A 17,738-nucleotide genomic window follows, 5' to 3' on the forward strand; every position below is an offset into this window, starting at 1 on the left:
AGTGTCTGCGGTATGTTAATTCGATTGAGAATTCTGATTTTAGCTTGAATAACGATAACGTGTTATGCTTCAAAGGTCAGATTTATGTACCTAATGATAAGAAATTAAGGTATTCAATCGTACAGGAGGTGTATAATAGTCCCTATACTATGCATCTTGGTGGGAATAAAATCTACTGGGATCTCAGAGCTTTATTGGAGGCCCAGACTGAAATTGGAGGTAGTCACTTTTGTATCTCACTATCTGATGTATCAAAAAGTTAATGCTAGACATCAGTTGCCCTCCGAACTGCTTTAGCCAGTTAATATTCCGCAGTGGAAATGGGAATGGGTAATAATGGACTTTGTTACGGGGTTGCCTTTAACCCCCACTAAGAAAGATTTAGTTTAGGTCATCGTTGATCGGTTGACCAAATCATTTCACTTCATTCCTATTCGAACAGATTACTCCTTACAGAAGTTAGCTAAATTGTATATCGCCAAAATTGTGAGGCTACACAGAATTCGAGTCTCAATCATCTTTAACAGTGATCCGCGATTTACGTCTCGATTCTGGAAGAAACTCCATGAGGCATTGGGCACCCGACTTAATTTCAGCACTGTGTATCACCCCCAAACTAACGGACAGTCGAAGCAAGTTATTCAGATTCCAGAGGATATGCTTTGGGATTGTGTGATATACTTCAAGGGTAGTTCGGAAGAACACCTACCGTTGGCAAAATTTCCATACAACAACAGCTTTTACTTTAGAATTCAGAAGGCACCCTACTAGGCCTTATATGGACGTAAGTGTTGTACTCCATTATGTTGGACAGAATTAAGTGAACGCTAGATATGGGTCCTGAGCTGGTTTATGAAACTGATAACACTGTGAAAGTAATTCGGGACTAACTGAAAGCCGCATCTAATAGGCAAAAATCTTATGCTGATTTAAAGAGGAAAGACATCGAGTTTTTTATTGGTGGTCAAGTTTTCCTAAAAGTATCACCGTGAAAAAAAGGTCTTCTGATTTGGACGCAATGGCAAGCTCAGCCCGAGGTTCATTGGCCCTTACCGTGTCCTGAAGTGTGTTGGAGCTATTGCTTACTAGTTGGAATTACTGATAGAACTGGATCTAATTCATAATGTGTTTTATGTTTCGATGCTGAGATGGTACCGTTCAGATCCGTCGTATATTGTTATTGTCAACGAGATCAAGTTGCGACTAGGTGTAACATTCGAAAATGAACCGGTCCAGATTTTGGAATGTGATATTAATATGCTGAGGAAGAAAACTGTTCCTTTAGTAAAAGTTTTATGGCGGAACCACATTACTGAGGAAGCCACGTAGGAACATGAGGAAACAATCCGATGTCTGTATCCATATCTGTTTGACTCAGGTAAAATTTCGAGGCCGAAATTTCTTTTAAGGGGAGATAGTTGTAACGCTCCAAAATTTTAAGAAATTAATTGTGAGAATCTGCAGTAATATATTTCTGTATCTCTTGTTCTGTGTTCTGCTTCTGTGTTTAAGGTCTGAAATTCGAGTTGCACCATTAGAAGTTTTGTTGTTTTTGAAATCAACCCATAATCACGCATTACCCGGTTAAGTTCAATTCAATATGAAATTGTGGCAAGAATGAGCCTGCGGGTTAACTGTTTAAGCATCTGTCTGTATATTGTTAGGTCCCGTGTTCGAGTCTTGAAGGTTTCCTATAAGGAAAACATTTTTGTCAAATGCTAGAAATCTGCTTGAAAGTTTGAAAATTAAATAACGATAGTTTCTTCTTTATTTTTTTTTATTTTCCTTCTTGGTCATTTTCTTTTTTCTTTTTCATTTTAATTATTTTGTTAATCGGAGTATCGGGGGAATTTTGGATTAACTGAAATTCTGTTGTTAGCCACTGGTTAGAAGGTTATCGGGTAAGTAACTGTTAATGCGAGCATCTCTGCGATTTTTCTTTGCTTCGTAAATTACTTGGAATGGGATATTTCTGTGAGTTACAAGAATCTCTTATTAATGATCGTTTATTTACCTATCAGGTGAGAGTATTAACAACAAGGAAAAGTAACAAGACAATCTCTGTGATTGTTGCTGAAGTTTCAGTAAGTTTGGGTTAGTTGAAGGCTTCGTGTCGAAACTTTTGACATATGCATTAAGTGAATAATCGAGAAATTGTCTTAATTAAATGGCTAAATTATGTTACTGAATGATTGTTTTAGGTTTCGAGGATCTTTTATGTTGTAGTTTCTTCGAAATATATCCAGGTGCACATAGAAAATTATAGTTTTTGCAAGTTTCGATCGTCAAAAAACGGTGGCTGTCGACGCCACACGGGCGCGTGACCAGGCCATGTGATTCAGCTGTGTAACTCATTATTTACTTCTTTAGGGTCACACAACTATGTGTCTAGGCCGTATGTGGCCATAGTGGTGTAAGGTTCACACGGGCAACGGCCATGGGCGTGTGTATTGGTCGTGTAACTCACTATTTTTTGTATAAAACTACATGGGCAGGGACACGGGGGTGTACCCCGGCCGTGTGAGTCACACGGGCAGGGACACGAATGTGTGTCTAGGCCATGTAAGTCATTGTTTATGCTTCAGAATCACACGAGCAAGGCACATGGGTGTGTGACTGATACGTGATTTTGTGTGATAAATTTTATAAATTTATAATGAATCATTCTTGAAACTAACTATTATCACGATGAAAGCAAGTGTACCTATCGAACAATAATATAGCTTTAGCAAGACTGGATTGTCGAACCCAAAGGAACTAAAAGTACTAGTAATGACTATCTTTTTGTTATCTAGCTTAAGAATAATGGAGTTTGTTTTAACTAACTAATTAACTAAACTAAGAATTCACAGGAAATAAAATTGGGGAATTACTTTTAGAAAAACGATTGAATTAAAACAATACCTAAGGAAAAATCCATCTAGACTTCACTTGTTATTCTAATTCCGAATCAGACGATTTATTTATTTGACTTGATCCGTAGAAATCCCTAAGTTATATTATTATCCCTCTCGAGACTAACAACGTCTAATCCTAGGTTGAATAATTGAAATCTCTTTTAAATTAACTTCCTAGGGTTGCATTAACTCGATCTATGGATCCCCTTATTAGGTTTCACCCTAATCCGGCAAAATCTTGTCACCCTATCTCTAGGCGCGCAACCAACTTCACTTAATTATGACAAATGTACTCTTAGAGAGGGTCTATTCCTCATCTGAATAAGAGCTTAACTTGTATCAATATCCTGAAATATCAAGACAAGAATTAAGAACACATAATTAAGAACAAGCAAAATATTTATCATACAATTCAGAAAATAATAACAAGATTCGTCTTAAGTTTCATTCCCCTTAGGTATTTAAGGGATTTAGTTCATAACTAAAAAGGAAAACATCTCAAAAGAATAATGAATACAAAACATAAAGAAAACCCAAAAACTCCTGAAGGGAAATTGAGGGGAGATCTTCAGTTTTGATGATAAATCCGGCTTCTGAGATGGATCAATCGGCTTTCTTTGAGTAATTCATTCCTTCTTCGCTGTGCCTCCTTTTTCCTCCTCCTCTAGGGTGTATTTATAGGCTTTGGAATGCTTTAGAAACCACAAAATTGGCCTTTTCCGAATTGGACTAAACTTGGGCTCGGCAGGGACACGCCCTTCTGACACGCCCGTATGCGATTACTTCAGGCCGTGGCCAAGCCTGTTAAATAGGCATGGGCGTGTGATCCACCCATGTGAGTCATGCTTCGATTCTGCCAAATTGACACAACCGTGTGGTCTACCCGTGTGAGGAGGTCCAGGCCGTGTTGATTTCGCATGTTGGCCTATTTTCTCCGTTTTGGCCCGTTTCTCATTCCTTTCACTCTCCTACGCTCACCTAAGTATAAAACATGAAATTAAGGCATTAGGAGCTTTAAATTCACCAATTTTAAGGAAAAATCATCCATAAAATATGTTAAGTATGGGATAAAAATATGTATAAATTACGGTTTTTCAAATGCCTCCACACTTAAGCATTTGCTTGTCCTTAAGCAAAATCCTTAACTCATAATCAAAATAAATTCTTCTCAACTTTTAAATTCTATCGATAATATCTCAAAATAATCCATAGGTAATCATACATTGAGAATTCAACTAAAAGAACATCAAATTTTCAAACATTCTAAGTTGAGAATTTTATCATGAAAACATAGATGTCTCACCACATTTAAGTAATTACCTTTGATTCAAAATATCACAGATTTTCACATACTCACTAAAGATTCACTTAAATCACTCAAGGTGTTTAAGGACAATAAAATGAAGCACTCCATAGTCGATAATGAAGAGTCATTACCATAGGCTTGCATGAAAATCAAATCTCCACCACTATAAATTGAGATGAAACATCAATCAAAAGGTCTTTAGAGGGTTATAACGTGGCTTTGGTTAAGGGTGTGGTCACAAGCTGAAAGAAAGGGTTAGAATCGAGATTGAATTGAAAAATTGCCTAACTAGAAAAATGACTAGTCATCAATTGTGTACAACAGAGCTTTTTCTTAGAATATGGAATTTAACTTCTTTTGCTCAAAAGATTACTACTACTAATATGTATACATTTTTTTAAGAACAAATAATTGAAAAATACAATAAAACATAGCTAAGCAATTATTCCAACTCAAATCTAGACAAAAAATAAGGATTAAATTAATTTAGAGGGTTTCAATAATAATGAGTTATGGGTTAATATCGAGGGTAAGCCAATGAATGGGTTGTTAGGCTCAAGGGGGTTCACTAAGGGTTAATTGTGAGGGTAGGCTTTTATAGAGTGAGTGGGTTAAACCTAAGAGCCTTTATCATTTTGACATATCAAATCAAATGGTGTGGTCTTGACATGCATAATCAAGCAAATTCTAGAATAGCAATTCAATACTGACGCACTCATAATTAAAGTGAACATGAAAGAAATAATAGATGCTCTAAAGGCTCAAGATCTCACAAAAATTATGGCTTTTTGATGTTTAAATTTGTGAATTCGAACTCAAGATAATACCTAAACTTGGTGAAACAACCTAAAAGTTTTTAATTCTTCAAAAATCAACTTATCATGCTTAATTCCCTAATGTCTTAAAGTTTTAAACCCTCAATGCATAAATGCCTATGTTTTAATTCAAGATATATCAATAAAAGTCATAAATCAATCAAAATTTATCCTAAACATGATATGAGAGCTTTTGCAGGAGAACAAGACAATCATTGAGGGATTTTTTGATAGTGAAATGAATATCCCCCCACACTTAAGATAAAGATATATATATAGAAAAGAAAATAAGATAGGGAGAGAAGTGAAACTTCCTGATTGATGAATGAATTTCCTCGAACTAGAGTTTTTAGAGAATAATCGGCATAAGGGCGGAGGAGGATACTCCGGCAGTGGTAGAGGTTCATTAGTCTATAAATCCTGCGCCAAAAGAATATTAGATCTGAAGTTGGCTATAGTCGTGGTCGAGCAGGACATGGCAGTCGTGGGGAACCTTTCCTAGTGGAGTTTTTAGTTCCTATGTGATGATGAGCTGAGGAGCTCTTTATAACTGTGATAAAATCAATAACTCTTTAAGAGGTATACTGAAGCATAATTACTCATAATGAAATAGCCGAAGAATAAAAATTGTAAAAACTCAAGATAAAATAGTATTAAAAGGAAATAAAATAAAATAAAAAAAATAATTTCAAAATATAGAGATAAAAATAAAATAAAATAAATAATAGATTTTTATAGAGAAATTGGAGTACACGGCCGTGGGGCACCTCCGTGTGCTCTAAGCTCAGCCCGTGCATTTCGTATTTTTCGAAATTAGGAGCATTGGTGTACACGGCCATATTGCACGGCAGTGTCGATCTCTGTTCACTTCTCCCACGCCCGTGTAGTAAGGCGCACGCCAGTGTTAAATTGACAGATTTAACCACGGTTTCAAGACATGGGCGTGCGGTAGGTTCGCCCACGACCATGTCGCACGGCCGTGGCTATTTATCGTAGCCCGTGTTGGGGAAAATCTTTGCCCTGTTTCCATACGGCCTAAGGCACGCCCGTGTGCTAGGCCGTGTCTGTGTGGGAAACCTGTATTCAAGAGCTCCGTTAGTAAGTTAGGTGTTAAACACTAAAATTTAAAGAAGTTAATAGAGTTAGTGCTCGGGTTGCCTCCCGAAAAGTGCTTATTTATAGTCTAAGCTTGACTTACCTCTCCATTGAATGGTCATGGTGATTCGAGGAGCTTATACTCCTTATTTCTGCTATGATTTTCATCAAGATAAAGTTTTGACGGGTGTTGTTTACCTTAAAAGTGCTGAACTTGGGATGGCTTACCTCGACTGTACCGAATGGGAAAATGCTAAGTACCGTAAGAGGAATTTCTTCATTCGGTTTGGTAGTGACAATGTGAGGATCTGCGGCATCTAATAAAATTTAATCTCCAACCTTAAGTTAATTTGGAAAGGTATTGAGCTCATCTTGGCGTAGTTTTGGTTTATTGTGTGTTCTCGATTTATGTGTCCACCATTCATCTAGGTCCTCGATTTGTAGCCTTCGTTCCTCATAAATAGGTCATCTACTATTGCTTGAGAATGGCCTATGTACTTCCTTCAAACTCATTTCCTGCAAAGTAGGTTGCACCATATTGTCAATTTTAGTAGAATGGTTTAGACGATCACCTTCAATTTCTAATGCGTTGCCAGAATTGCGAGCTTGAAAGATGATTGTTTCGTCTCCCACGCGAAGTGTGAGCTCACCTGTGCCAACATCAATAATCATTTTAGCAGTTGCTAAAAAGGGTCTTCCTAAAATCAAAGAAGTGTTGCTATCCTCCTCTATGTCTAGAATAATGAAGTCAACGGGAAATATAAATTTGTCGATTTTAACTAACACATCTTCAATAATACCCCTAGGAAATCTTATAGTTTTACCTGCTAATTGAATACTCATCCTAGTCTGTTTAGGTTTCCCAATACCTAATTGTTTGAACATTTTGTAGGTTATGACGTTAATACTAGCCCATAAAATTAGCTAATGCATTATTAACATCTAAACTACCAATTAAGCAATGAATTGTAAAACTCCCTGAATCTTTTAATTTGTTGCGTACCTTATTCTGTAGAACAGCTGAGCAAACTGCGTTTAGCTTCACATGCGAAGCCTCGTCCAACTTCTGCTTATTTGCTAAAAGCTCCTTTAAAAATTTCATTGCGTTTGGCATCTGCGATAGAGCTTCAATAAACGGTAAGTTAATGTGTAATTTTTTAAGAGTTTACGGAATTTACCAAATTGTTCATCTGAGCGGCCTTTCATTGTCGCTTTAGGGTATGGCACAGGAGGTTTGTATTCTGTACTTAACGGTTTCTGCTTATTGTGGTCTACCTCACCTTTACTTTTGCTTATCTCAGTTTCTTGCATAGGTTCTGGTTTAGGTGTGACTAACCCTTCCTCATCTTGACTAGCAATCGCGTTGAGGTGCTCTATTGGATTAGATTCTGTGTTGCTTGGCAAGCTACCTTGTGGTCGTTCAGAAATCAACTTGACAAGCTGTCCAATTTGAGTTTCGAGCTCTTAGATTCTTAAGTGCTATCCCGGTATTCTGAAAACGAGTTTCTGACACCGATATAAATTTTGTTAGCATCTCCTCAAGGTTTGGCTTCTTTTCCTGTTGGTAGGGTGGTTGTTGGTAGCCTGGAGGTGGTCTCTGGTTTCCTTGGCTTCCCCATGAAAAATTTGGATTGTTCCTCCAACCTGCATTGTAAATATTACTATATGGGTTATTTTGGGATCTAGAGTTATTGTTACCTATATATTGGACTTGTTCCTCATCGATGCTAGGGTTGAAAGGTTGATATTTTGTGCACGCTCCTCCTCCATTCGAATCGTACCTTATCACTGGATGTACCTGAATAGAACCACACAAACCGTCAATCTTTTTATTTAAGAGTTCTACTTGGTTGGATAGCATAGTAACCACGTTAAGGTTGAAAACATCGGCTGCTTTCGTCGGTTTTGTTCTCATAACTTGCCACTGATAGTTATTCAGTGACATCTCCTCAATAAATTCGTAAGCTGCCTCAGGTATTTTATTATTGATAGTTCCTCTAGCGGCTGCATCAATCATCTGTCGAGTCGAAGGATTCAGGCCATTATGGAACGTTTGAACCTATAGCCAAAGCAGTAACCCGTGGTGAGGGCACCTTCTCAAAAGGTCCTTATATCTCTCTAAGGCATCGTAGAGTATTTCTAAATCCATCTGCACAAAAAAAGAGATATCATTACGTAATTTGACTATTTTAGCCTGTGGAAAATATTTTAATTAAAAATTTTCGGTCATTTGTTCCCAAGTAGTGATTGACCATCGTGGTAACGAGTTTAACCATTGTTTAGCCTTATTCCTTAACGAAAAAGTAAACAACCGAAGACGTATGACATCATCAGAAACACCATTGATTTTAAATGTATCGCAAAATTCTAAGAAATTTGCCAAGTGAGCGTTGGGATCCTCGTCCTGCAAACCATCAAATTGAACAAACTGTTGTATCATTTTAATTGTGTTAGGTTTCAGTTCAAAATTATTTGCAGCAATAGTAGGTCTAACTATACTTGACTTAGTCCCTGTTAAAGAAGGTTTAACATAATCATACATAGTTCTCGGAATAGGATTTTGATTAACAGCAATTGCAGGAGGTAGCAGATTTTCTTGGTTTTTAGCCATCTCCTCGGTTGTGTTTTGAATATCGTCCTCTTGCTCGTTCTCTGTGTATCTTAAGTTTCGCCTTATTTCCCTTTAGTTTCTGCGAACTGTGTGATTGATCTCACTGTAAAAAAGTAATGGTCCTGACTGGTTTCTTCTAGTCATAAACTATAAAAACCTGGCAAGAGAAAGAAAAAGTAAATTAATAAATAATAATAAAAATTAAAATAAAATTAACTTGTAAGAAAAATAAATGGCTAAAGTAATAAAAATTGAGTGTTCCTAATATCTTAGCTCCCAGGCAATGGTGCCAAAAACTTGATACGTGATTTTGTGTGATAAGTTTTATAAATTTATAATGAATCGTTCTTAAAACTAACTATTATCATGATGAAGGCAAGCGTACCTATCAAACAGTAGTATAGCTTTAGCAAGACCGGATTGTCGAACCCAAATGAACTAAAAGTACTAGTAATGACTGTCTTTTATTATCTAGCCTAAGAATAATGGGGTTTGTTTTAACTAACTAATTAACTAAACTAATAATTCACAGGAAATAAAATTGGGGAATTACTTTTGGAAAAACGATTGAATTAAGACAATACCTAAGGAAAAATCCACCTAGACTTCAATTGTTATTCTAACTCCGAATCGGACGATTTATTCATTTGACTTGATCCGTAGAAATCCCTAAGTTATATTATTATCCCTCTAGAGACTAACAACGTCTAACCCTAGGTTGAATAATTGAAATCTCTTTTTAATTAACTCCCTAGGGTTGCATTAACTCGATCTATGGATCCCTTTATTAGGTTTCACCCTAATCCGGCAAAATCTTGTCACCCTATCTCTAGGTGCGCAACCAACTCCACTTAATTATGACAAATGTACTATTAGACAGGGTCTATTCCTCCTCTAAATAAGTGCTTAACTTGAATCAATATCCTGGAATATCAAGACAAGAATTAAGAACACATAATTGAGAACAAGCGAAATATTTATCATACAATTCAGAAAATAATAACAAGATTCATCTTAGGTTTCATTCCCCTTAGGTATTTAGGGGATTTAGTTCATAACTAAAAAGGAAAACATCTCAAAAGAATAATGAATACAAAACATAAAGAAAACCCAAAAACTTCTGAAGGGAAATTGAGGGGAGCTCTTAAGTCTTGATGATGAATCCGGCTTTTGAGATGGATCAATCGGCTTTATTCGAGTAATTTCTTCCTTCCTCCTTGTGCCTCATTTTTCCTCCTCCTCTAGGGTGTATTTATAGGCTTTGGAATGCTTCAGAACCCTCAAAATTGGCCTTTTCTGAATTGGACTAAACTTGGGCTCGGCAAGGACACGCCCGTGTGACACGCTCGTGTGCGATTACTTCAGGCTATGGTCAAGCCTGTTAAATAGGCACTGGCATGTGATCCACCCGTGTGAGTCGTGCTTCAGTTCTGCCAAATTGACACGGTCGTGTGGTCTGCCTGTGTGAGGAGGTCTAGGCCGTGTTGATTTTGTACATTGGCCCATTTTCTCCGTTTTTTGGCCCGTTTCTTGTTCCTTTCGCTCTCCTATGCTCACCTAAATATAAAACATGAAATTAAGGCATTAGGAGCATCAAATTCACCAATTCTAAGGAAAAATCATCCATAAAATGTGTTAAGCATGGGGTAAAAATACGTATAAATTACGGTTTATCAGTGACTTGGCCGTGTGGTAGGTTATTGGGCCTGGAAGCTGGTTTTGAGGTCGTGAATGTTACTTAATCTTGATATTGGCTTCCTTAATGTACGGATAATTGAATTTAATTATATAAGAATTGTTTGGTACTCTGAGATTGATCTGTGAGCAACATGATTATATGTGCACTATAATACTTACTCTGATATCGAACTGTCATGTTTAGTTGTGTAATGAGTTGGAATGACTGAATACATGTTATGGTCATTTGTGTTCTGTATTGGCATGTGTTGGGATATTGTGAAGGAGAAAGAAGTTTGTTCTGAAATCATGGCTACGCCACAATGTTACTCTGATTTTGGCGCTTGTCGCATATTAATCTAGCAACCAAGTTGAGTTTCTGTGAAAGCGTCAATGAACACTCTAAAGGTGTGCAGAGTTAGTTGGACATTGAATGTCCATAAAGGTGTGTTGGGATGGCCGAAGATGGTGTGTAGCGTACGGAAATAGAAATGTCACATCTGAATCTGATTTGTACCATATATGAACTGAAATTGCATATATGTATGTAACTTGTCTGCTCTGAATTTGAACTGAAATTAATGCTATATCGAATCGAATCTCTGAATTTGGAATTGCTTTATAAGTGAGTATTAATTGAATAAATTTTCATTTATGCACTGAGTTCACAACTTATTTTATTATTGATTGGATTTCAGGTGATTCCCAGTTTTGATCAGGTCAATGCCACGAGACCTCGATCAAGCTTTTATTTTTCTTTTAAATATTACTATTAAGAATTTCGATATTCTATGATGCTATGGTATTTGTGAAGATTATGTGTTTAATTAGTTGTTGTGAAGGATACTATGTGATGAATGGTTTGTTTCGACTCGATTATGATAGTAGTAATTTTAGTATTGGTGATGTAACTCTCCGAACTTGGTTTGGACGTCTAGACCGGGTTTAGGGTGTTACAGAAAATACTACCCACAGGGCGTATTTTTAGTGACATGTAAAAAAAAACACTGAAAGTGCGCCTAGCTGGAAACATTTTCAATTTACATGGTAGCACAATTGGCTTTCAATCAGATCATACAATTATCGAAGCTTTTTGTAAGAATTAGGCGAAAGATAATCGAATCCACCCGGATGAGAATATCATCATTGAAATTTCAATTTTGTGTTTTGGTCAACCTCGTTAAATATGAAGCTTTAGATATTAGATGCGCAAAAGGGATGAAGGTGATGGTCCAAACACATATTTCTAGTGGATCACCAATGCTTGAGTTATATGCGGAGTTTGCAAACATAGATGAAAGCGGTCGAAAGTCGACATGTGTTCCAGTTCGAAAGGCTGGAATGGAAGAGCATGCTGAGAGTCTAACGACACCATTGTGCGATGGGTTCGCGGCTTTGTTAGAAAGTTTCCATTATGATATCCCAAAATCATCAATAGGAAGATACTAATCTGTTTCAGCCTTAAATTTTAACAGTGATAGGCAGAATGTCTAGCAGCCAGGATTTGGTAGTAACCTAGAATTCGACACCCCAACACGACATTGTTGGAAAAAAATCAGTTTGAAAATGATTTTCTTGCACAGTAATAAATTGAAATTTTGAAAATCGACCAAGTTTGTGATATTTATAGCAATGAACCTTAAACCGAGACTATACCTGTGTTTTTAGATAAGCGGATCCTTGATGTTTTCCAACTTTTAACCAAACAATGTTATCCACTATTCTCGTACCACAAACTACTTCGAGTGTATACTTGAACCAATTAAATCAAAACATAGAATTAGAAAAAGCTTTCTTTTCCTTTTGAGGTGAAAACGAAAATTCTCTCTTATTTAATAGAAAACAATAGAATTGTTATTCTGAAAAAAAATTTAATAGTTGATAATAAATTCTCTCTATTTTTCAGTAAAGTAACAATATATTAAAGTTGTATAAATAGCTCTACTTGTAACATCTATTTATAGGGAGAGAAAGTAAAACCTTTGTTAAATTGTAGAGATTTATTTTAAATAGAAAAACAACTTCTTAGTCTAACTAGGAGAGGGAGAGGGGTTAATAGGGTGTGTTTCCCCTCATATATATTCTTATGGGGATTCGGGCCTCTCATTGTATTGGGCATAATTATATATGCTTTCTAGACTTTTAACCCAACACATTATAATTTAATCCAACCTAATACATATTTTTCTATTTTCCAAAATAAAAATTAATTTTCCAATTAAATAATTTTCTTATCCCAATTTTAACTCTGATAAAATTGTGACGATTTTTACTCTTGGTAAAATTTCCAAGAAAATATATTTAATATTTCACAACTCAACTTGTTCACTACGATTGAATGATTTATTTTCATTTTCGGGCTTTAAAACTGTTCAAAAACACAAACTTATTCTTCTGATCATTTTTGAGTAATTCATGTACATTTGCAAATGAATCACTTCTCATTTTCATTTTTATTTCTATTTTGGGAAAACCACATCATTTTCAAATGATTTTATTTTTTCATTTTGGAGAAAACCATAATTATTTTTAAATATTTTTCATTTCTCTACTTCTATTCATTCTATTCATTTTCGATTCAACACACAAATCATTTATGGTTTCAACGAGCTAGCAGAGGGATCGATTAGACATATGTACTTAGGGCTCAAATGATTTATAGTTAAGTTTCGACTTTTTTGGCCTACCAATGGGTCCCCTTTGAGTTATTCTGATAGACAACTTCTTTCAACATCTCGATGGTGCCTTCGCAACCTAAGCTCAAATACTAACTGTCACAGGGCTAGTACTTTAGTTTTGCAATCCATGTGGCCTTAGGCGATTCCCTCATCACAAACACACCTAAGTTAACCTAACCATCAACAATTGAGGATTCTCGTAGAATTTCTCCAAGGTATCAATTTATATAGCGGAAGCAACATAAAGCCAAAAGAATGCTCAAAGAACAAAATAGCCACAAAAAATAATGCACGATAGGTATTTGAGTAAATGCTATCACTTTATTCTTTCTCTCAAAGAATAATGAATACAATGGAATAATTGATGATTTACAAATGAGGGGGAGACTCTATAGTTGAGCTCCTCTCAAACCGACAGTCTAGACCAAGTTACATCGATGGATGAGCTGAAGCCTATCCCTACAATTAAGAGATTTACATGGTTTACAATATCAAATCACATTTAATATTATAAGATATTATTCTACTCAATCTTCTAAGATTAGATTCCCTATTTATCAAGGTAGCCTAAATTTTCATATCTGCATCATTGGGCAACCTAGGCTTCAAACGGACAAGATTCTCTAACAGTTCTTTAAATTGGGTCAGCTCTCGTGGGTCAAATGATCCTTATTTAAACGATAGACCTCCATAGGATGCATTTTGTGCAATGGACACAGGTTTTGAGCTACGACCCATGGCACTAGTAAGTTAGAATCTATTTAGTCATGAACATCATAAGGTGCTGCTCTTTGCGAATCCGAACATACCCTTGGTTGTGTTGGGTAAATCCACCACTTCACTTTCATTTAGGCACGGGCCAAGTCAATAAAGGGACTCAGTTGGACTGCTCCTTCAAACCCAAGCCCCCCAAAAAAATTTACTTATTTAGATAAATCAGTCCCCTTATCACCACAACCATCTCCTGTTGAACAATTATACCAACAAAAATTTAAAAAAAAAATCTATTTGCTCACATTTATAATAACATTTTGAAAAAAAAACGTGAGTAAAAACATGAGAACCACGAAATCTTATCCAATAATTTAAGAATTATTCAAATATTAAAGGAGAAAAAAAAAGAAAAACAGTAAAAGGGCAACCATGGAAAAAAGTGAGGTAGGCAATTGCATGGAAACCCATCTGCATCCCACTTGACTTCTTCTACTTGTTTAATATTGTTATTTTTTCCTTTTAATCTTCTGTGCAAAAGAAAAACGTGCTTCAAATAAAATAAAATAATTAAGATTTTAATAATTACATGATAAAGAAACCAAGACAACTCACAGCTAATCAGGTTCAAGGAACATGGTGTGAGAAGGGTTCAATTTGTTGAAACTTGCTTCACCTTATATTTCTTCCCGTCATCATCTTTTAGCATTAATCTCTCTCAAAGTAGCTAAACCTTTTGAACACCCTGAATCTTCATGTTTCTGTAGATTTATTTTCTTCTACAAACAATTCATTCATTTGAGTTTTTGTAAGAAACTTGAGGGAGTTTTCAAACAACATCAGAAGGGAGGAATGTCTAATTTAGGGCAAAAATCTCCTGACAGAGCAAGTTTTGTCAATCTTCTAAGCCAGTACTTGAAAGAAAAAAGGAATCTTGGGGATTTCAGCCTTGGAATGACTTCAAAACCAGATGCTAAAGGTACTTTTTTTTTGCCTTCTTTTTAGGCTTCTATTAGTAAAATACTGAGGTTTTTGTTTGGTTTTTATTATTATTTTTTTATATATCTCTGTGGAGGGTGTTTGGTGAGGGGAGTTTATGATTTCTTGATTTGTCAAAGAATTTTGTTTCTTCTTATGGATGTTGTTAGGAAAAAAAAGGGTTCTTGGATTTGGAGAGAAGGATGACATATATATGGTTATGTTTGCAGGGCTTGAAACATCTAGGCAACAAGCAAAAAACATGAATTTTTTGTCCAATATGCCGAATTGTTCTGAGAGTTCAAGACCAAATCTTGTGGCGTCTACCTCAAATGTGAAATCTTCAGATTTCTTTCCAGAGATTGGCAGTTTTTGTGCTTCCAGTTCCAAGGAAGATACCATTAACAAGACAGATTTCATGTATGTGTTTTTGTTTTTCATTTATATACCCCCCTTTGATCTTTAATTGGAAGCAATTAGTCTATTTTAGTTGAAATTGTTAGATCCTGACCTTGTTAGAAACATCTATGGAGTCTGGACTTACAATATTGTTTTTTTTGGTTTAGGAAATCAGCAGCAGTGGAACCAAAGAATGCTCAGCTGACCATATTTTTTGGTGGCCAAGTGCTTGTATATAATGATTTTCCCGCGGACAAGGTGAAGGAGATCATGGCCGTAGCTAACCGTGGATGGTCAACTGCATGTAGTGGTGTTGTTGCCGACTCTTCCATGGAAAAACTGAATGCTAACCTTGACAAAATTGACTACAGCAGTCCTCATATCCCTGACTTGAACATCACCTCTGCAACCGTGAATAGTTCAGCTCAAGATCCTTCGGTTGAGCGACACCAATATGTCGGTTCAGGTAATTGATATAAAACCAGGCCTTGAATCATGTTGATGAAGTTTCAAGACCATTAATGACAAAACCCCTAACTTGTTTGCATTCCTTTGATCTCTGCAGATTTGAGAATTGCAAGAAGAAACTCACTTCACAAGTTCTTTGAAAAGAGAAAAGACAGGTACTATAAAAACTACAAATTTGAGAATTTGAGAATTAACCTTGTTGTTCTTCACTTCATTATGGAATGATATTTCACTAAATTGACCATCAATGGCATTCGTTTTGCAGGGCGGCCATGAGAGCTCCATACCAACTGATCAACCACCAAGGTTCCCCGCCTCCACCTAAACCCGACGAAAACAAGCCATCTCACGAGGAAGGTCAATCATCAAAAGAAACACCAAGAGACATTGATCTCAACTTATAGTTATATCCATCACTTACTTGTGTTGTAACTTTATATACCTTTAGTGATACAGGCTTAAAAAGGTCTGAAAACTCTTTTGACTATTGTTTATTAGGCATTTTTATACTTCTTCCACCAATATGTTGCTATCTTTTTTTGTAACTAATCTATTTACAATTGAATTGAGATTTGATTTATTTTTGCCCCCTTTCATGCCAAGCTTTAATCCATTGATTCTGTAGCAAACTCAGAAACAATTGATGGGTTTCGTTTTTTAAAGTTACTGTGACAGTGGGTAAATGGAGTGTGATGGAGACAATGTCCTATTGTACTAGTTGTTGCCTGTAATACAAAACTATCAAAATCCCGAAGGTCTTAAATAAATTCTCTGAAATGTCTTGGAATCGCTTTTTCTCACTAATCAGAGGCCACAAATCTCAACTTAGGTTTGGTTGCATGGTGAACCGTGGAAGAAGCCAATAATCTGTTTGAAATGTGCCCAATTACTGTAAAAAGCAGAAAACAGACCAAAGTTTTAACAGGGAGATCAATGTCATTAGGCATTGCCCCCCTGATGATGGCTAAATCCCAGTGGCTATTTTGATATCAGTTCGTCTTTATACATTTCAGCTTTTCCGGTGCCTTCTTAGCTAAGCTTAGCTTGTCCAAATTCGGAAAAATGGGTTAATGAAGACTAGTTCACACTATACTAACAGCGACAAAAGAACTTGTACACCATGTCCATGATGTATGAATTAGTGAATTAGGATTAGGTGATTTGCTGAAACTTTAAATTTTTTTCGAAATTTGAAAGGGTTTAGAAATAAAATATTAAATTCAAAAATAAGCTTAGACAAAAATTAAAATAGGGACAAAGCTTCGACTCCGACATTTAAAGCTTAAGTTATGCTTTAATCCGTTAATTGAATTTTTAATAAATAGTATGTGAAAATAGCAAATTGATATGGTATTATTGTCGCATCATATTTAGGAAATAGAAGAATTTAACTTAATGAATTTAATACGTATCATTTTCTGAGGACTGAAATTTCAGAACTTAAAAAGTACGCGGAGTAAAAATGACCAAATTAAAGTATAATAACTAAATCCGAAACTTTTATAATGTATAGGGTCTAATAGCAGAATTTATCCATTACATGAATAATTGTAAATTGTAATGGTATCTTAAAAAAAGTTTTCACAGAAAGCTTCGGTCACTTTTAACTGTTCTAGTGGGCCGTTTTGTTAAAAAGCCCATTTTCTAATCCATTAGGCCGAAGTTTATGTGGTTGGCAGCGTTGAGATTTTTTTCCTTCTCCTATTAGATCTTTACGTATATGTATTTTGAACTCATTCCTATTTAATATTTTAATGGTAAATTCAATTTATATTATAAATTTATAAAATTTTAAAAATAATCAAACATGATTATAAAATTAAAAAGTAATTATTTTAATTAATGTATCGAGTTGAATGAATTTTATCTAAACTTTGATCTAAATTAAAAATTTTAATATAATACATGCAAGTTGATGTTTGATCTTGAAGGAGTCAATTAATATTATATTTTTTCGAATTAAATTTTGTGAAATGAAATTTAATTCGAATAAATTTTTTGAGTTAAATTAAAAAAATTAAAATTTTATTACAATATAACTAGTTTCATTTTAAAGTACATAAATTTAAAATTATATATATTTGAATTTTTTTCAAAACAAAC

At 35.4% G+C, this 17,738-nt stretch overlaps 1 protein-coding gene and 1 non-coding gene across 2 annotated transcripts; both read left to right on the plus strand.

Annotated features, from left to right (window-relative positions):
- Positions 1-8,188: 8,188 nt before the first annotated feature.
- Positions 8,189-8,294, plus strand: LOC121208744 (small nucleolar RNA R71). Its single transcript, XR_005903870.1, has one exon. It is a non-coding gene; the product is annotated as a small nucleolar RNA R71 (small nucleolar RNA).
- Positions 8,295-14,182: 5,888 nt separating this feature from the next.
- LOC107897415 (protein TIFY 11B) lies at positions 14,183-16,215 on the plus strand. The gene is made up of 5 exons (XM_016822864.2): positions 14,183-14,769; positions 14,999-15,188; positions 15,335-15,633; positions 15,733-15,790; positions 15,901-16,215. Exons 1-5 carry the CDS (start codon positions 14,643-14,645, stop codon positions 16,037-16,039), a joined length of 813 nt encoding a protein of 270 aa, XP_016678353.1. The 5' UTR covers positions 14,183-14,642; the 3' UTR covers positions 16,040-16,215.
- Positions 16,216-17,738: the final 1,523 nt, after the last annotated feature.

The sequence above is a fragment of the Gossypium hirsutum genome, chromosome A10 (genome assembly GCF_007990345.1).
Source record: "Gossypium hirsutum isolate 1008001.06 chromosome A10, Gossypium_hirsutum_v2.1, whole genome shotgun sequence".
NCBI classification, from domain to species: domain Eukaryota; kingdom Viridiplantae; phylum Streptophyta; class Magnoliopsida; order Malvales; family Malvaceae; genus Gossypium; species Gossypium hirsutum.